The sequence below is a fragment of the Sturnira hondurensis genome, unplaced genomic scaffold, assembly GCF_014824575.4.
Source record: "Sturnira hondurensis isolate 20B ecotype Veracruz unplaced genomic scaffold, ASM1482457v3 Scaffold0013299, whole genome shotgun sequence".
Lineage (NCBI taxonomy): Eukaryota > Metazoa > Chordata > Mammalia > Chiroptera > Phyllostomidae > Sturnira > Sturnira hondurensis.
Genome location: NW_028085930.1, coordinates 10,346,036 through 10,367,781, shown reverse-complemented (window position 1 = coordinate 10,367,781; position 21,746 = coordinate 10,346,036). Strand labels below are relative to the sequence as shown.

At 39.4% G+C, this 21,746-nt stretch overlaps 1 protein-coding gene across 4 annotated transcripts in view; it reads left to right on the top strand.

The window, feature by feature from the left end:
* TBC1D5 (TBC1 domain family member 5) overlaps positions 1 to 21,746 on the top strand; it is a 476,007-nt gene that overhangs the window by 354,898 nt on the left and 99,363 nt on the right. For all 4 annotated transcript variants that reach the window (XM_037061363.1, XM_037061360.1, XM_037061361.1 and 1 more), the window contains one exon: positions 8,572 to 8,678. In XM_037061363.1, the coding sequence (XP_036917258.1) occupies positions 8,572 to 8,678 (107 nt within the window). The remainder of the gene's footprint in view (positions 1 to 8,571; positions 8,679 to 21,746) is intronic.

The following is a 21,746-nucleotide window of genomic DNA, read 5'->3' as shown; positions in this document are numbered from 1 at the left end:
ACCAGGAAAGCCAATGGTGTCATTCATTACAAGTCCGAAGGCCTGAGAACCAGGGGCTCCAATATCTAAGGCCAGGAGAAAAGGGATATCCCTTTCTTCACCTTTTTATTCCATTTGGGCCCCTACCAGATTGGGTGATGCCCACTCACACGGGTGAGGGTGGATCTCTTCACTTAGTCTATCAAATCAAATGCTGATCTTTTTCAGACATGCTCAGACACACACACACAGAAATAATGTTTACCAGTCTACCTGAGCATCCTTTAGGCCAGTCAGACTGACACATAATAGACTATGGTTAGGCCTGAAAAGTCACACGTAACTGCCAAACTGCCTTTCATTAAGGGCTCTACCATTCTGCTCACCGCCAGCAATGAATGAAAGTTCTTGTTTCTCCACATCATCAACAGCATTCCATGGTGTTGGGTTTAGAGTGTCATCTTTTCTTTTTACTGTCTTATTTTTTTACCTAAAAACAGTTTTAATTTACACAGCTATGGGAATAGAGATAGGAAAGGGGAATTATTATCCTACTGAAATTCTATTTCATGTTTAAAATTAATAGTTGCTATCTCATTCTGGCCTTCTGTAAAGAAGAGGAAGTAGTCTTATCTCCTAATGCCATAATCTTACCTTTAGGTGTTTTAACACCCTTGTCACATTTTTCCAATGCCCTAGAAAGCAATGCAGTAGTAACTCAGGAACCCTAGAACACCTTTAGTGAGCAAAAGCCTGCTAAATTGTCAGCATCACTGGAATCTTAACAAGAATGCTCAAGGTCCCGTTCCACCTGTTGCTGCCGAGAGAGAATGCAAGTAGTCCTGCAAGTTGACTGGGCCTACTCTCTCTGACGATGAGAGAAAGGGAGTTGGTACTCTTTGGCTTTCTGACTATTTACATCCCCAAGTTTATCCACCCAATTTCTTCCCCACCTAGATTCTTCTTCCCTTCCATTTTGCCTGCCTAGGTGCTGAATAGAAACATCATTAAAGAAGTGATTGAGGATATCAGATGTGAGATGCATTCGTTAGTGGCGATTGGCACCAGATGTTAGACCTCAGTCCTTGACTTTCGGCTAAGAAAGAATTCAGAACCAAGACTCAAATACGAACAAAAGTTTATTTAGAAAGTCACAGAGGTAGAAGTGAGCCAGCTGGGCTGCATGAGCTCAGGAAATGAGTTACACAGCCAAAAGAAAGGCCCCCTTGGAGCTTAGGAAAAAGAAAGCAAAGGAGAGCATCTTGGGGGAAGAAAGTGGAGGGAAAGACATGAGTGTGCATGAGAGAGAGAGAGCGTGCACCCATGAGCTGGGTCCTTTTATCTGGACATCCCAGGGGGATCTCGATAGAATATTCATCAGCTTTCAAAGTGTATCATTTCAAGGTCATGTTCTCTACTATTGGTCAGTGCCAGTGGAGGAGAAGGTCATTAGTCCTTGCAGCTGGTCCTGATGTTAGCCATGGCATCGCCCTACCTGGGCTTGCTGCTTTGCTGTCCTGGAGCTGAAACACAGTTGAGGCCTAGCTGTTATCTCTAGTTGACCGAAACTCTGTCTCTGTGGTCAGCAGACCCAAGGCTGTGTTCTTATTTGAGGTTTGTGTCAGAACCTCATTGTCTTTAGGGCTTAATGCTTATAGGAGTGGTCGTAAAAGGCCATGTATAAGGCTCTTCTCAGGCCCCTTTGTTCCTTCTCTAAGGGGGGGTCTACTGTACTGCATGACTAGCAATGTGCCAGGTGAGGAAATGTCAGGAAAAGGTCTGCACCTCATGACCAGTAAAATGCTAGAGGAGGCAAGGTCACTCTTGGGGCAAGGTCCCACCTTAAAATTGTCTGTTGCTAGGCATGCCAGGGCTTTCCATCCTGGTGACCTTCAGTACCTGGTTTATCATTCCTGCTCTGCTCATGTCTGTGTAACTGCCTACCATATCACATTTACCTCCATTGCTCCCCAAACCCTGTTAAAATAGCATAAACCTATAGACACAGACATAGGAAGGAGATTATGACAATTTTGGAAGCAGGAACATAGATGGATCAGTGATAACTGATTTACCAGATCTAAGAAACCTAAATACAAAAGTGACCAAAACAAAGAAGAAAGCAAAAAGTGTAGAAATCTGCAATGCTAAGAACCTCTGAAGTTGCTGGGGGTCAGGAGGAAGAGGTAAGACTAAAAACGAGAACTGGCTGATAGTCTATTTAAGCAGCTGTTGTACCCGGATCTACAACTTTACCTTCAGGATTTATCCTCTAGAGATGGTAAAATGGGCGGTATCTTAACTAGGAACTCAGGAGTTTTTCAGTGAATATTGGAGAAACAGGTATTCTTCACCATCTCAAATAACAGAACACTGACCCGAGGCCAGACTGTCTCCCTTCAGGAAGAAGTCTGGCAGACTCCTCTATAGGAGTTATCTCATCAACCTCAGGGAAAAGGCCTAAAAATCCAGGCTCAAGAATTGCCCAAGACCCAGAGTTGACACACCCATCCCTCTGTGCACATGCAGCGATCTTGAAGTTACCCTTGTACCGTACTGCCCCGTTCTTAAACAGGAGCAGATAGCCAAAAGCACCCGACGCTTAAGGAAAGCATGAAATGAAAGCAGACATCTAAACAAGCAACCAGGGTAAAAGTAACTGGAGGACAAACTATGCCGACAGGAGAAACCTTCGGAGGGAGCCAGGAAAATACATAAAGGAAAAAGGGTCATTGAAAATTGAAATATGGTGAAAATAAGGTGGCTGGATTAGAAAATAGAAAGAGTGCCCCAGAAAGCACACATAAGCCCTGGCTGGTGTAGCTCAGTGGATTGAGTGTGGGCCTGCGAATTAAAGGATCGAGGTTCGATTCCCAGTCAGGGCACATGCCTGGGTTGCAGGCCAGTTCCCAGCAGGGGACATGCGAAAGGCAACCATACATTGATATTTCTCTCCCTCTCTCCTTCCCTTCCCCTCTAAAGATAAATAAGTAAAATATTTTAAAAAAGAAAGCACACATAAAACAGAGTTAGAAAAGAAAGAAAATTAGAGGATCAGGGTGGGAAATTCCATTGAGATGAGATATCTTTAAAAGAGAGAAAGTAAATAACAAACACAAAATAAGCAGCAGGGAGAAAACCAGCAAAGAAACAATTAGAAATATCTAGGTAAACAGAAAAACATGAATTTCTAAATTGAAAGGGCCCATTGTGAAAATAGGCCCCAGGTACATTATCGTGGATTCACAGAACATTAGTGGGGAAAGAGGAGAGAAATAAACCACGTGGAGGACCAGGAAAAGAATGGTGTGAGGCTTTCTGACTGGAAACCTGGGAATTCTGGGGCAGTGCTCCCAACATTTGAAGGAAAAGTTCTTTCCCACTTGGAGTTCTGTACCTAGTCAGACTATTCATTGCCAATAGAAAATCTTTCAAACAGAAGGTTTCAGTAAATCTGTGCGCTGTGCACAGACTTTTGGAGGATGTTGCCCCACTAGATGGGAGAATAAAGAAGAATAAGCTACTTGCTCCAAGAAATAAGGGCACCACAGTTGCAAGAAATCAGAGACATTCCCAGGATGATGGAGTAGGCCAGAGGCCTCCAGAGCAATTTCCTGAAAAAAAACAAACAAACAAACAAAACATGAAACTGAAAAAATACCTAACATTCAGGGAAGGAGAGACAAAGAATACATGTGTGGTGTATGGGTTTCCATGCTGAGGATAAGTTAAGTTTTGTCTTCTTGGATAGGAAGCCAGTTGATAACATTTAAAATAAGAACTAGCAACATTCACATGTTTTCTACAATATGGAAGGTAAATATTTTTTTAATCAGCTAAAAGAAAGCAAGTGCTTCTAGGGAGCGGGAAATGGGGGCAGGAGACAGCAAGTATGGCTTTATAACCAGACTTAACGAATGACTTGACTCTTTAAACAAGTACATGCATAGGTTTCATAAAAATAAAAATTGCTTAAGACTTTCACAAAGAAATAATTAAAAGTTGCTGTATCCTTTGAGTAGCCTTAGATAAATTAGCTAATTTTTTAAGTTCTTGTCTGTTCCTTTGTCATAAGCACACACTCCCCAAACTTAATCACATAGGAAGAAAGACCTATCCCATTTTCCAGCAATTTCTGCCCCTTGCACCCCTTTCCCATTCCTTACTTTCAGGTGTTCTCTCCTCTGCAGGGTCACCGGGAACTCTGCCTCGCCCCCTGCCTTCCATCCTCTTTCCCTCCCTCCCAATGACCACCCTTGCAGTGCCAGCCTTTCTGAAAGACAAATCTAATCACATTACTTACAGTCTTTCAGTGAATGCTAACAAAGACAGTAAAATCTAAACTCCATATCCCCTATTTATAAGCAAAACTGCCACCCACTCTTTGCCTTCCATGTCTCCATTTCTTCTTAGCATCCCGGCCCTAGGGGCTGCTCAGTGTCCTGCCTCCCTGTGCTTCCACGTGCTATTGGCTGACACCCTGACAGCAGGTGACTGACACTAGCCTCACAGTCTTCCAATCTAGGAGTTGTCACAGCCTTTAGCACGTGTCACTGTTACCAGCTCTGTCCTGAGTTGCAATTAGTTTTATGCTTCTCTTCCACTGGAACGTGAAGAGAAGGTTGAGATGGCGTCTTATTTCTCGTCATATCCTCGAGACTTAGCTCAGTGTGTGGAGCAAAATGGTTATTCAACAAATGTTTGTTAAATGAGTGAACACATGAAGTCTAACAAAAAATGGATATTGTCAGAACTTCTTCCTTGAATATTTTCTATACCTCAAACATTTTTACCAGTAGATTATAATTCTGAGTATGGCTTTAAAAATCACTAAATTTAAAGAAATAAAATAGCCTACAGATTTATATTCACATTAACTAATTAATAAATAAATAAACTGACCTATGGTTTTTCCTCATTTGGATTAAAAATTAAAAGAGACAAAACTATGAATCAGGCTTCCAGTTTCTTTCCTAAATTTTACTACACACTAATTTTTTCAGACTTCATTTCAGTGACACTTTTGAGATGTGGAAATGGGACTTGGGCCCGGACTCTGAGCATATGCCTACCATCATTGCATTAATACTAATAGCTTGCAATGAAATACTTGAAGGTTTTTGCACCGTATTGGCTCATTTATTTCTGTAATGTAGCAATTTTCAACCAGTGTACTGAGGTAGGCACACCGGTGTGCTGCAAGAATTTGTAAAACATGCTGTAACTACCTATTTAGTCAGGGCACTGACCTCTTTTCCCTTAGATTGTCAAATAAAAAAAATGACAGCAGCCAACACAACAATAGCCATCTGGTGTGGATGAATCAAAATTATACCTATTTTTTGTTCAGATCAGCAAAAAAAATATATTTTTGGTTGCTGCAGAATTTCAGTAATTAGTGTATGTATGCTAGGAGAAGAAGAAGGTTGAAAATCACTTCCTTGATGGGTCATGAGATGAGGATGGCAGAGAAAACTCGCCCCTGTAGACTTAAGTGGTTTGCTTTAAATTTCACAGCTAGTACCACTGGTGCTGTGGATTTAACATGTTGTCATTTGGACTTGTCTGATACCCTGTTCTTTCTCCAGGGCTTACGCCCTGGTCACCAGTAATTCTGCCCTTGATGCTTGCTTACTTACTGCCTTTCAGTTGGCAAGAGTTTTGACGTACACCTTTGTGTGTTCAAAAGTGTAAATTCTTGAGTAAAGTCTTCTACTAGACAAAAAGTGTGCTACTCCAAATTTGAAATTGTCCGCTTTCCAAAAATTTAATTTAAAAGTCTTATGATATTCTACCCAAAAGCTAATAGAGAAATAAGGATCAGCAAGGACAAAATCTTACAAGGGTCTTAAACACTGGATAAAAATCACTTTATATGGAGAAGGACATGACCTTGTTTTATACTTGGCTTTCTCCCAGACTGCAAAGAATCAAAGTTTTGTTATTTTTATTTATGATTTACTCCCTACCCTCATCTGGTTGTCTGGTCCATTTGAAGCCCATTTTGAATGTTGCTATTTTATAGCTGGGGAAGTTAAACTAGTAAGGGTTTTTAAATAGTTGAAGACACTGCACATAGTAACTGTATGGTTTTCTCTCCACGTAGTAAGCCCTCAGCAAATGCGTTTCCAGAGCACATTGTATGCGTTGGATGCCCTGTGCATGCCTGGTTGTCTTGCAGGACACTTAACACAAATTGGCTTTGTTTTCAGTGAAGAGACACAATAAATTATGTTAAAGCCTTAATTTAAGGTTTTGTTGTTGGCTCATTATTTTTGTCTTATGTTTAACCCATGATTATTTGTTTTACATGCTAGTCATTCCTAAATACAAGAATTTATACCTATTTCTAAATATTTACTATACCTGGCCTTATGCACCAAGGGCTTGTGTGATTTGGAGAAATGTCACAGCTTTCCCAGTATCAATTTTCTCACCTGTAAAACGGGGATAATAATTGTTCCATTATAATAAGATTATCATAGAAACCTAATGAGATAATGCAGATAAAGTTCTTGGCATGGGGCCTGGTCTCAGAAAGCCTTCAGTAATCCATTGGCATCTCAGTGGTGGTAGGAGGAGTAACTTCTTGTTGTTGCACACCTGCCCTACTGCAGTTTACTTTTCCTCAGGGCAGGGACTGTGCTGCGTTTGTCTCTGTGTCCCCTCTTAGCATAGGGCCTGCTGTGGGGTAGGTACTCAACACGTAATTATTAAACTGAATGGGGTGGGCATATAGTTTTTTCAATGAGAAAGTTGTTTTCCAAATGACTACACTTAAGCTTAGAGAAGTTCTCTTTAGCAGGTTTTTGAGCAGCTCCTATAAATCAGTCACATAGATTATGTCACTTAATCTTCAGGCAACTTTTCGTAAAAGGCTCAAATGGTGTCTTAGGATTCCGACCCACACCTTCATAACCCAAGCCCATAGCCATTTCAAAAATCAACGACAATACTTTCTGGGTTTGTTACTGATATGTCATCATTATAGCATTTGGGAGGATAACTTTATGAGTTATAAAATGAATTGAGCCCTGGCTGGTGTAGCTCAGTGGATTAAATGCCACGGGCCTGCGAAGCAGACGATCACGGTTCGATTCCCAGTCAGGGCACATGCCTGGGTTGCAGGCCAGTTCCCAGCGGGGGACACACAAGAGGCAACCATATACTGATATTTCTCTCCCTCTCTCCTTTCCTTCCCCTCTAAAGATAAGTAAATAAAAAATTTTAAAAATGAATTATTATCTAAGTTTTATTTATTTGTTAGATCTCAGAGAAGGACTACAGGAAAACATTATACTGTTCTCAGTGCCCTAGCTTTCTGACTTCTAGGGAAAAAGGACAACAAGTAACTGAATGTGAACATACAAAATGTACAAACAAGGAAAGGAGAGTCTGAACAGATATAGAAAGGGTAGGATAAGTGAGTACTTTACAAATGAAAGCAGATGTATGAAATTACAAGCTGTCAGATCAGCAACGGAAATGAAGATGATAAAGTGGTTCCTTACATAGATTATAATTATTCATTTTTCCCAGTCCTGTCTTCTTTCCCCATAATGTTCATGGGCAGAGGGAGGGGTGAGAAGCTGTAGCAAGAAATGGTGTTTCCAACACAAGGGAAAAAATCTATGAATCAGTGGTATTTCTGACCATAAGCAATTATTTATTTAGCAATTGGTGTTGTTTCTGTTGAATGACAGTTGTTTTCCCCTGGAATTTTTTTCAACTACTCCAACGAATAAAAAAGATTCGGTTGCAGCCACAGGAAGTTGTAACCATGAAGTTTCTTCACAATCAGTGATGTGTAGGCAGACAGTGTGGCGCACAGAACAAGCATCCTCAGTGGGCCTGCCTGCGACAGCAGCAGCAGATGGATTGCCAAGAAATGAAGTAGTTTACATAGACCTGCCTGAAAGATGTGTTTAATAATTGTGCCCATAATTAGGTTGATTTGAAGAAGAATTAAATGACAGTCTAAGACACACAGTTAGGCTCATCTATGAAGATTTTGACATTTTGCCTCCAAGAAATGCTGCTTAGATAGTTTCCTCAAATTTCTTATTACCTTTAGAAAAACAAATGATTGGAAAATACCACATTTTTTGGAATGGTGAATTTTGTAATGTCTATGTATACAAAGGAATATGTACAACATGTAAGTTATGAAGCATAATAATCAGGGTAAGTATTATTTTATGAAAAATTTAAAGTGGTTTTTTTCCCTTTCGTGAGATTTTTGTAGTTTCTAAACAGAAAAACTGGAGACATTTAAACACAGCCACATAAATGGCAGTAAACATGCATGCTTCTAAGCGTTTATTTATATTGCAAGTGCTCACACATATCCATGTCTAAGGCTTTTCCCTTTCAGCCCACCCTGCGGGTAAGTGCTGGCGTATTAGACTGCAGCTAACAGTGTGGTGTGTTGATTCAAAGGCCATTGGTAAAGATCCCTTCTCCCTATTTCCTTTGATCAAATCAGTTGAGCTGTTACTTTGCTTTCTTTGAATCTCAGTTACATCTTTACTCAGTAAAGCAAATGTCTTTAAAAATATTGCTTCTGAATTATTATTTTTTTCTCTTATTTAGTGATCTCTAGTAACTACCAGACCTGTCTCGGCCTTCTGATGCATTACCCACGAATTGGGGACGTCCACTCACTGATCCTCAAGGCTCTGTTCCTTCGAGATCCAAAGGTAAGCCTCCAAGTAGGAGATGCACAATCTTAAGTTGAATGAAAAATCGAATTCTCTCTGGAGAATTCCTAATGTGGAATTTGTCTAATAGCAGAAAAATTGCCTAATGAAAGAATTTGCCTAGAGTTGTAGGCCAGAACTCATATACCTCATTGCCTAGCAACTCAAATTAACTGGAGCACATCCCTTGTTACCTAGAAGGTTGTCCTGCTCTCCTGCCTTCCTCATAATACAAGAAGGTAGATGAACAACTGCTTCTCCTTGTAATTACCTTCATTATAGCCGCAACTCCTCACAAGGCCAATTTATCCAAGTAAAACCTCGGGGGCCTGTGAAGAAGACCAAGATATCAGAGCTATAAAAAAGGACTAGTTTATGATACAATGAAACACTAAAATATCCCATATTATGAATATGTATTTCTTATTTTGTGGGTGAAGAAGAACCTAATAAAATAAAGATTTAAATAGACTATAATGCTGATTTCTCTAGTTGAACTGAAAGCAAGTCACCAAAATTTTCTTTACACTTCTGAGAAAAAGTGTACTCTTTTACAACTAATGTTATATTTCTTGAAAATAAGAACATTTAATGATCTAAAAAAATGTGTGAATTCTTGATGCGTTTGAGCCAAACAAAAATATTGGATGAAGTAGAAGAGAGAAACCTTCAAACACGAGTAGGAGAATGCCAGGCATTGGGTGGCGATCCCAGCCTTTGGCTCTTTGGCAGAACTCCCAGCAGTCTCGCTGGCAGTTGTCAAACTGGCTTTGGGTCGGTGTGTCTGTGGGTCCCATTGCCAAAGCTCTGTCTGATCAACCCGGGCCTCCGTGTTGGCCACACACTCTGATTCGAAAGGATTTCTGCCCTTTCCCCAGTTGTCAACTTCAACATTCGAGTATGTTCTCTGTTTATTCTTGGGTTGATTGGGAATAATTTATTTCCTTGTACCTCTATCCACTTTCTGCAGATATACATTGTATGTCATTTCTCTTAACACAAAATTTCATTATTAGAAATATAGTCTGTTTCACTGGTACATAAGATGGCATTTTTTTCTGGTAAGGTTAAACTGTCTGACTCTGAAAATCAAGCCCCATATTTATGTGTGTGTGTGTGTGTGTGTGTGTGTGTTATAAATAAGTGGTGTTTATTAAAAAAACAAGATTATGAAATATCTAGAAAAGAAATTAATGAGGTTGCTGGCCAATGAGCTTTGGTCTACCAATTTAGGGTAAATCCTGTCAACTCAGCATTAGGAATTCTTCTTCGAGTGATACAGAGTGGGAAAAAATGGCAAAAATTACTATTTGAATTATCTACTTGCATGATTTGCTTGGTTTAGTTGAAGGAAGAAATGAATATGTTACCTAAATCTATCAATCGCCGTAATTTTTCCCTAGCTAATTATGGTTGATCTTATTGTGAATCATTCACTATTTTAATTGCAGAATTCTATGTACTAAGTCTGTCAATGTTATTAGTGTAATCTGTGATTTAATAGAGTACTTTTATCTCAATAATGTAGTATATATAATATATGACATTATGAAGCCAAGTCTATAAGCATTCAAAAATATATTTTCCAAGGTTTAAGAGAAAAAATAACAGCATATCTAAAAAAAACAAATACCCCTACTTTTTTACATTCAGGATCTTACCAAGTAAAAACATAACTAAGATTATGGTCCAAAATACAGACCCTTAAACTGAAATTTCTGGAACATAAGAAATTGCACAGAATGGAGTAGTTTAAAATGCCCATGAGAGCATGTCTAACTCGCTATTGAGAGCAAGTTCATGGATGATATCTATAGGAAAAATAAAGATGTATAGTGTTAAGGGGCTTTCAGATAGCTAACTCAGTACGGTAATAGTTTTAAGTTTATATATTGGCTGACCCCCTGGCATTCTTTAGTAAAAATCAAATGATCACTAAGGTCACCTCATTGTAGATCTATCACAGCACAGTGTCCTGCAAGGAGCCTGGGCGGGAGTTGGAACGTTAGGTCAAATCTTGACGTTGCTCCCACCCTCCTTGTGACGTTGGAAAAGTCATGCTTGCTGAGTGTTTGTGTTCTCTTTCGTGGTTGAAATCGTCTTTATTGACCCGCCCACCCAGAGCATCCTTGTCCATAAAGAACTGACTCTAGTGATCTAACAGGATCTAGTCCAGTGCTACAAAGATACGAGGACAGAAAGCAAGTTTATATGTATTATAGAAATCCGCAAGTGATAATTTAGAGTCTAGAGTGTAGATAATGTCTATTATGAAGCCATAAAGGAGGCCACTATGCTCAGGGGGAAACGTAGGGGGAGAGGTGTTGGTAGTACCTCACCTGTATCCTCTCAAAATCCGAACACCAGAGTGCTTTGGTTGTTTTCTGTTATTAGCAACAGTGAAACGGTTAAAATATTTGGATCATCCCTGATTCAAGTAGATGAGAGCAAGTATATAAACACACAAGTCTCTATGAAGTAAACTCGTAGAAAGATGAGGTCTGAGGCACGTAGGTATACTCTTCATATCCCAGCTTCACGTGACGGTCGTGTCGAGTGCTGCTGGCAGGCTCAATAACAAAAATAAACGAACTCTGAGCCTCGCTGTCAGTGTTCAGAAAAGCACTTTGCCCTATTGCTATCCCTAAATCCTAGTGGAGTTGCTGAGTTGAGAATAGATTTTGCAAGTAGAGCTTGAGTCACTCACTGAGCTATAGTTGTTTTATATCAGACATGATGTAGGCTTTACTGTGAAAGATTTCTCATTTGAACAGACTGCAATAATGGGCCTGTAAACTGTACTAATAGGACCGTATTCCTTCATGGTTCCCAAGCACTTTGATGTGCTGAATTTGGTCCTCAAAACAAGCTAGGAGGTAGGCAAAGTAGGCTATCTATCCCCATTGTTTAGTGCAGAGAAGTTAATATTACACAGCTTTCCCAAGGCCAGAAAGCTGTGAGCTTCTAAGCTAGCCACAGTGGCTCTGTGGCCTTGTGTCCACCCATCATCTCCCGAGATACGCAGCGTCCATTCTTCTTTTTCCGGGACGCCATTCTCAGGCTCAGGTAGGACATGTTTTCCCCTTTGAGTCCCCACAGTACCTTGTATTTTAGCTGTTTGTTTACTGATGTTTTCCATTGTTTCCCCTTAGGGTGCTGCCCATTTTTATTGTGCATTTAGCTTTGTATTCTGCAGTGCTTATGTTAAGAAAATAAGGACTGAATTGAATTCTGACTCAAATGCTAAGCCTCTTCCAATACACCACACTGATTCTAGGTGTACCTCATTCACCTGGTGTATTCCTGACATCCATATCCACATTTCACAGAAGCTGTAGCCAATTATATATTTTTCAGCTGCCATTTTTATCTAGATGGTGAATTAACCCCACAACTTGAACTTAAAGGGTATCTAGTTCCTTAATTTACTATGTGTCCGAATTATCTGAAAACTTGTTAACACCTTCAAATATTATGGAACAAGGAAGACATAACAAAGAATACAGTTAACATACTTGACTTAGAATGTCAGGGTGTTTTGGAACCGCAAAGAACCTAGGAGAGTCTAATCTTGCTCCTCCTTGTATAGAGGAACACACTGAGGGTCAAGGTGAAGTTTAGAGTGGGATCCCCAAGGAAACCAAAATTTATTTATTTATTAAAAAAATTGTATATTTATTCTCACATGGTTAAACTTCACTCACCTTCGAAGTACTTTCCATTTGATGCAATACACCTATCGAGACATTTTTTCCACTGCTCTCAAAACACTCTTTGCACTCATTGATTTTGATACTTTTTAGTGCCTCTGCCGTTTTGTATTTCACCTCTTACACATCGGCAAAATGTTTTCCTTTGAGGTCTTTTTTCACCTGGGAAACAAGAAAAAGTCTCTGGGGGTGAGATCAGGTGAATAGGGAGGGTGGGGCACGGGTTTCATGCCATTTTTGGTCAAAATCTGCTCAACACTCAGGGCATTGTGGACAGGCATGCTCGTAAATCATGATCATGAAATGGGCAAACACACTGAAATATTTTTAAAATTCTCTGAAGCCAAACACAGCCTGTCACAACAAAGCCACAGATGGATTCTTAGAACACTCACCTAGCAAAGGAAGCCTGTACTATGAGGGTCCCCACCCCATAGAAGACAGTTTGGGGGGTCTCCCAATATTCAAGATCGCCTTGCTCATCAGTGGTAGAGTCATCAATTGAACCCAGGTCTTCTGAGCACCTTTCCACACCAGAACTGTAGTTTCATTAGTTTTAAGAACAATGAAATCCAGTTACTGCTATTACTCACCCAAATTCTTCATTCATATTAGACATTTATTCACATCTATAATAAATGAAACTGCCATGTATATGTGGCCTAAGAATTATTTGAATTTGTTTAAATATATGCTATCTGTAGAAACTGAATGTCAGCTATCTGTTTGTAGCATCCTATGCCCTGTTCACCATAAATAGGGTCTCTATACTTAGCGCATCAGACCACAGTCCTAATGCTCCTTTCCTTATCTTATCATATTAGAACCACTGAGCAGATTTCCGAAAACAATCCACTGAATAAGCAGAGAGATAGAAGGAGGACAGTGTGAAAAATATGAAGTGATTAAAAAACATTGCTCTCACTAGTTGTTCAGATTCAAAAAAATTTTAAAACCCAATTAGAAACAAAAGTCATAGAAAATGTGAACATATTGTGTTCCTTAAATAACCAGATGTTCTCTCCTTCCTGAAGGCAGTAAGGGCTAGGAATAAAAGGTTTAAAACCATTGTTTTAAGTTAACTGTGAATTTTGCAAATCTGTTTTTACCCTTTAGCAAATAAAATTCTAATACGGAAACATAAGCAAAGTAATTTTCATTTTTTGGTGCTCTCTTATTTGTGTTATGTGTTGAAGTGTTACCCTTATCACAGAGACTTATTACAAATGAAGTACAGTACTCGGATTAACGTTTTAGATTATGCAGTAAGAAGTTGACAGATACTGTTTGTTTCGAAGATTAGAATATTCCCCCCCAAAATTTCTGGTAAGGTTGCAAACAATCCTTTCAGGAGTGAGTGTTATTGTTCATGGAAGAAAATGGCTAGAAATAAGATGATTTCATTTCATAGTCATTCTTATACACAGAACCGCACTATAAAAATAGAATGTACAATGTTCTTATGCTTGGCCAATTCTGACTTGGCTTTTGTTTGGATTTGTATTAAATGTTGCCTTTTTAAAGTATAGAAAATCTGAATATTCAGATTTCAGATTTTGTGCAGGTAATAGAGTTTTACTCTCAGTTCCCCCAAATACCCACTGTTGATGCAACTTTTTAAAGAGGAAAGGGGGATTTTGTCATAATGCCAACAATGAAAATAAAGCAAAAATGCTTATAACAATGAAAATAAATAAAGAGATATTTTTTTAAAGAGTCTAATGGCTTTGGTAAAATGTCAAACACCAGAATTGCGAAGTGGCGACCGGCTTCACGCCTGCCACCAGTCAGGTGATGGTAGAGAAAAAGCTCCGTGCCAGTGATGCCGCTGTGATTGTTTTCCTCTCTGAAGAAAAATTCAGTTTTTAGGAAAAAACTGAGAAGCACGCATACTGACTCTTTAAAAAGAATGCACAGTATTATGTACATTCATTATGTTTCCAATAGAGGTTCTATTCAAATTTTCTAGTATGTTTCTAATCTGACCTTGTGCTACAGAATGTGTTACTTTTGTCTTCTTTGTACTTTTTCCCCCTAAAAAGCTGAGCATTTGTCTGAAAACTGCGATTCTTTGAGAATTGTTTGTTTTTGTGTTTTCTTTGTTAGTGACAGGGAAAAAAGTGTTTTTTCCATTGTTTCTGAGGTACATGACTCTATGTCATTCTTTTTGTCAAGAAATTACAGTCAACTTGATGTTTATTATATACTTAATATTTTGTTGTTAATGACTAATCATGTATATTTTCATAAGCGGTAGGTACAGACTTTTTGATGTAAACTAGCATTAAAAAAACCTTAAGTTCAACTTTGAAGTAAATGGTGGCTATCAAAAATCTGTTAAGGAGAAATCTAAAAATCTTTATTAAGCTGATATTTAAAATGTATTGTTTATTATGTTCAGACATTTCATAAAGTAGAATTGTGTATTTCTCAAAACTTGCTAAGGGCTTCATAGGGGACCATGATTTTCAGTTAGTTTTATAAGAGTATTTTGAAATAATTAACTTATCTAGCAAATTTATACTGTTTATTCATAGTGTACCTGGCACTGTTTAGATGCTGGCAGTGTAATGGTGCACAACAAAAAAAGTTACGGCCCTTCTCACCTCAGTAAACAAGTAAATAGACAAGAGAGCACTCTGTCCTGTGCTCTGAGTAAGGCGTCATATTAACATAGTAAGAGGGAGAAGAATCTGGGAGAAGACCTAATTTGCATAGATGGGTCCAAGGGCCCTCTTTGAGGAGGGCCCATTTCTGGGGAGAAGTCACAGCGGAGAGGCCTCCAGCCAAGCAGAGACTTGGGAGAAGAGCCTGGGGCAGGGGAACAGCAAACACAGGGACTTGGGGGAGGGAAGACTGTTCCTGCAACTGACAGACAGGGATGCCCGGACCAGGAACTAGAGGGACCTGCCTGAAAGAAAATGGATGAGCCAGAGAAGGCTTGTTATTACTTTGTTCTTCATATGCAATCTTACATGCTGATATAAAGTAAAATTACTTTTAAAGTCGCATTTGGAAACTCCATCCCTGATGATTAAGGCGTTCACTTAGTATAAACTGCTTGTGCTCTTGCCCAGATGTTCCAAGGATTCTTCTTAAGTGAGGTCCTCACTTGGGACAGCACACGCACTCATTCAGACCTCTCAGTTGTCACATGGGTGTGCCACCAGACTACTGTTTGATTTAAGAAGACTGTGGCCAGGACTCTGAACTCTTTTAATCATGCATATATCACTTTTCTCTTAAAAAAAATAATCTTGGCTGAATTCTGCAGACCATCAGTCTCAGTTTTGTTTTTATTTGTGTTATGTTATGCCCCACTATGTAGTCACAAGGGAGCTAGATCAGTGTTTCTCACCTACCGTATTTTTTAGACTATAAGACATACTTCCTCCCCGAATTTGGGAGGAAAATGGGGGTGCATCTTATAGTCCCAATGTAGCTTACCTGGCTCGCTGTGGGGAGGTGTGGTGGAGTAGGGTCACAGGTTATTAAATATTTTACCACATCTTTTGCTTCAATTTTTTCCTATTTTCCTCATCTAAAACCTGTGTGTGTCTTATGGTCGTAAAAATACGGTAACCAAATGAGAGCACAACTAGGTTAGGGACTAGATCTCCATCAGCACTAACCCAGTGGCAGCCACTTGAGGGAAACCCAAAATCCAGGTGCTGCCTTCATCACAGCCTGCTGCGTTTATTGGACCAGTCGCTCCTTTGCTTCAACTGTAACATGAAGAAGCTGGAACACATAATCTCAGTGGACTCTTCTAGATTTTTAGCAAGATTCGGCAGATACATTTTTTTACTAACTAGTGGGTGCTGAACTTGAGAATCGGTCCAGGAAATAGTCCCTTGTAGATGCAAACAGCTAATTGATAAAGAAGGTAAAATGAGTGAGAGTATGACAGAAAGAAGAGCTGATTTGGACTTGGATGATCAGAAAGGCTTCCACTGGAAACAGGTGTTCCAACTGAGCTTTGAAGAATGGTCCTGGAAGGTGTTACTGTATCTTTAAAAAAACGGCGGAATCAAAGGTCCTGTCAGCTGCTGAAGTGAGTGGTCAGGCCTGGCAGCTATTCAGAGTCACTCAGTGACCCCTCAGGGACCTAAAGTGTCCCCTCTCAATGTCTCATGTATTAGCAGACACTAGTCTTTAAAAGTCCATCAAATGTGTAGGAAATCTTTGTTTCATGGAATTTTATTTGGCATTAATCTGTATGATGTTCCAACTTGTGTGTTATTCAATATGAATAAATGTATTGCATTTAAATGAAAAGTCAGTGTGGAAAAGATTTCATCCCATTGATTTTTACTAGATGTATCCACTATAAATAGTTACTTGTTAACAATATGGGGGGGAGCAAAAATATGTTTACAGTTACGAATACGTGAAACACAGAGATTATTCTTGCATTATTATTTATTGTATCGTTTTCCATACAAACAACGGTATACTTACTTCTGCCCAACCCTGCATTTGCTCAAAATAAGCATGTTGCCGTTTAGATCTTTAAAGTCACCGTTGGGAAGGTGAGTCATTTTTATCTGGGGTGGCTAAAGAGAGCTGCGAGACATTGTGGAGGAGGTCGCTCTGCATGTGTGAGAGGAAAGGGTTTCTTGCTGATTGTCAGCCAATTACAGTGACGGTGTGTTTTTCCTCAAGGTAACTAAAGAAGAGACTACAGTCCAAGATTAATTCTGTTCTGGGTAACAACAAACAAAACAAAATCTACAAAGCAATCCCCTGCTTTTTACTTCATAGCTTATACGTAAGGGAGATCTAGGTTTTGAGGGAGAAGTATGTACTTTAAATAGATTACTTAAGCTTATAAAGCTAGTAATCCTCTGTGTGTGTGTGTGTGTGTGTGTGTGTGTGTGTGTGTTTAGAGAGGAACTGTGAGGCTCCACGTGTAAAACTATGAAAGTATCACAGCACGTCACTATGAGATGTTGGTGATATGTCCCTGAGGTCGGGAAAGTGAAGTTGCCGCCCTGATTCACACTCACTTGCTGTTTTACCCCCAGAGAAATTATTTCGTGTTTTGCTGCTTTAGACCCAGGTTCATTAACTGTTTTCTTTAAGAGGGATAGGTGGCTAGTAAGGCCTTCATGATCTCTCAAAGTAATTTGTGGCTCTAAGTGCTTTGAGAACCTTGCTACTCACTCTTTGTCCTTATTATATGTGAGGTAGCTTATTCAAAAGAAGGGACACTACTGTCTTCTTGCTCCCACAGAAATTGAAAGTTATAAATCACAAATTATGACAAAAATTATAAACAAAACTGACAAAAGAGAAGAAAGCATAATTCTTTTTAATATAAGCAGTTATATCCACAATATACATCGTGATTGTCCCGTAAGTATATTAGCTCAGTAAATATAGTATTGCTAATTAAAATATTAAATACATTGATTTTATACTAATAAAATCAATGTATTCAAGTAGTAAACTGCTTAATCATAATCAATTAACTGTTTTCTTTAAATACTTTAGATAAGAAGTTATATATGTTCTAAAAAATGCAAAAACAAAACCAAACCACAAAAGCTTTACATTTCGTCCAGTTCAAGCACTTGCGTGATTACTAAGTCAGGGTTCCGTCCTGTAAGACATTGGCCAGGATGGACCTAGAGCCGCCACCACGTAGGCAGGGCTCGCAGCTCCTCCAGGCAGAGGCCCGTCTGTCTCTGTGAACGGGCTTTCGTTCCAGCATCTGATGTGCAGGGTCCTCAAATGCCCCTCGGGACATTTCTCAAGTGCCTTCATATGATTTGAAATAGTTCTTTATTTACTTGGTTGCTTTCCCTGGCTTTGAAGAGGAACTTCTCATTTCTCAACATTGTTTCTTTCTCCAAAATGCTGTTTTTCCTCATTCAGCTAAAATTTACTGAACTCCTGCCATGTATCAGTAGCATTTAAAATTTTTCAGAAGTCTTGATTGCAACCTATGAAGGAGGATGGACAGGATTGGTGGCAAGTGAAAGGAATATCCACTTGGCTGCTTCTCTCACCTCCTTTAAATCTCCTGGTAGATCCAGAATTAATGAGGCCCACGCTGAGCCCCTGCAGACTGCCCTGCCCCCGCTCCTTCCCACCGCCCCAGAATTCCTGATCCCTTACCCTGCTCTACTTTTTTCCATAGCAGTTATCACCTGCTATCATGGTTGGTAATTTACTTATGTATGTTATTTTTTATTTTCTGTCTCCCCCTGATAATATATCCACTCTATGAAGGCATTGCTTTGATTTTTTTCTAATTATAGTTGACATTCAATATTATTTTATATTAGTTTCAGGTATACAGCATAATGGGTTAGACATATAATTTAAGAGGTTCTGGTGAAGAAGGCATTGCTTTTAGTATGTTTTCTATTACCCAAGTACCTACAGTAATGAATGATCAAATGAATGAATGAATGATCGAACGAATGAACAGTGACTAATTACCCCAACCAAACCCTCCATTTTTCTGCCGGAGGAGAAATTAAGCTGTAAATTACAGTTTAGTTCAGCAAGTGTTTATTGGCTCCTGTGCCAAGTACTAGGGGTGGAGTGAATTAGGGAGACACAGTTCCGTCTTCGCTGTGCTTGCAGTATAATGCAGTAGAGAAAGCCGTGGTGCGCCACGGAAGCACCTGAGGGAGCTCGCGACAGATACAGACTCCCAGACATTCAGAGGTAAATAGTTCTGTGATAGGGTCCGGAAATCTGTGTTTGTACCTATTCTGAAACAGGTGGGCCATGGACAACATTGGAAAAGGCAGACACTAGGCTGCGAAAACAAGTACCGCACAAACAGGAGGGTAAACAGATAAGAACAGAAGCCTGGCTCTAAACGTGGTTTCCAAAATGGAACCTGTGCATATTCAGTGACCACACAAAGATAATGAGTGAAGTACTGGAAGAAAATAATGACACTTCTGGTTACATTTTTTTCTCCAAAAAATATAAAAACAGCTTTACCTTTTAATGTACAGATTACCACTGGTGCCTTCCGTGGCCCACGTGTCACGTATCACCTCCCAGGTCTCCCGAGGCAGGAGGAGACCTCCCCACACACAGGCATAGACAGCAGCCCTGTGCTTCCACCGCACTGTGCCTAGTTGCCATTTCCATGTGCACAGTTATTTGGGTTTGTGGGTTATATTATCCTGAACAATGGCATATTTACCATACCAAAGATGTCAGGGGCTGTGCACATCTCTTGGGTGCTCTGTAGGTATGTTCTGCTCATGTACTTAAGAGTTGCCAAATATAATTTCTTTTTGAAAAAACATAAACATACTTCAAATTTGCTTACCTCTGTTGAGATGACAAGTAGCTGTCAGTAATATGGTACCATACAAATGTTTTTGAAAAAAATAAGCACTTAATTTACTTCTTCAAAGTAATGGTGACATTTTAATAATGAGAGAAAATATGAGTTTTTACAAGAAATTTATGCTATGGAAAGAACATTTTTAAATTGAATATTTGGAAAGGTTTCATCCATTTGTGATGTTCTTGCCAAAGACGATTTAAGTGTATCACTTATTTAAAACTCTCAAAGTACACTAAAAAATTATGGAAACAGAATTTTCTAACTGGGTTACTAATCTTCCAAATGAAGAGATAAAATCAGGTTTGAATCCATTTTAAAAATATAGAAATGTAACATCTTCCAATTAAATTTTAAGAAGAGTTATATGATGGTTAATTTTATGTGTCAACTAACTGAGCTAAGGGATGCCCAGATAGCTGGTAAAACATTATTTCTGAGTGTGTCTGTGAGGCTGTTTCCACAAGAGATTGGCATTTGAATCAGTAGAATAAGTAAAAAGGATTGTCACTCACTAATGTGAGCAGGCCTCATCTAATTTGAAGGTCTGAATAGAGCAGAAAGGCAGAGGAAGGGCACACTGTCTGTCTTCTAGAATGCCCACCTTCTCTTGCGCATGGACACCTGAACTCAGAGTTCCTGAGCCTTCAGGTTCCAGGGCCTATACCAGCGTGTGCCGCAGTCCTCCCAGCCCACCCACCGTCCGCATTTCACACCCTCCCAGTCCCCTCTCCCATCAGGCCTTGGAACTTGGACTGGTTGTACCTTCAGCTTTCCTGGTGCTCTGGCTTATGGGTTGCATGTTTTCAATACATCTCCACTTCTATAATCACACTGGCCAATTTTCGTAATAAATCTCTTATCCATATATATCCTTCTGGCTCTGTGTGTCTGGAGAACCCTGACTAATACAAGCTGATTTATGTTACGGAAGATAGCAATTTAATTAGCCAGATTTAACAAATACCTTGGCATAACTGGTGGATTGCAAAATGAATACCATGCTTTAGCAAGGACATTCCTCTATTCAACCCTATGTCTCTTTGCAAGCTAGCTTTTTCCAAAATTTATTAACAAAAACTATTACAAAGCATTTAACCAAGGTTTTTCAAAAAGTAAAGTGGTACATTCAGTCACATTAGTACTGCTGAACATATATTTAGGAAGCACAAAAAATACTATTACAATTAAATTATAAAAATTAATTTAAATGTAGCTTACTTCATCTCTATCTCACTTAAATATTTTGTTGTGCATATATTTTCTAATGTACTTAGTAGATTTGTGGTACGTGCATATGAGTTGTAAATATATAAACATATACATATTGAGGGTGCAAACTGTCTGATTTTGACTATAAGCAAAGGAATAATCAAAGTTGAAGGATCTCTACTCCAGACCTAAAAACTGATCTAGTTGGTTTCTAATCTTAGCGAGGATAAGAGTCTTGAGACTAGCTCCCGGCACACATGAAACTCTGGAGTCCCCCAAACACAGGTATAAGCAAGGGCAGCTTGGGAGGTCACGGGCCTTACCCTTGTCCTTTGAATGGTGGAGTCCTGGTGGTGCTTCAGTAGCTTCTGGACCCTTGAATTTCAGGGAGAACTATACCTATTCCATCCCAGTCCTCTTGCTTTGTTCTTATAACTTAGACTTGTTATGCACATTTTCTAGATGGCACTGTTGATTAAAAAGAGAAGAGAGGGGAGGGAATTTCAGAGGAAAAAAGGGAGGATTTACAGGAACTAGTGTAAAGGACACATGAACAGCAACTAAGGGGGGTGGAAATGGGAGGAAAGTGGGGAGCACTGTGGGGGCAGGGCTGGGATGGGAGTAAAAGACAGAAAACTGTACTTGAACAATAATTAAATTTTTTAAAAAGTAAGTCCTTTTAAGCATTCTGTTATAGGAATATTATGCATTTTGTAATTTTTCTTAAGGTGGTTGGATCTCTAGAGATTCTGTCATTATAGGATCTTTTTCCCCTGAGGCCCAAAGAGGGAGAGATAGAATACCCAGTCATCCGGGATTCAGTGG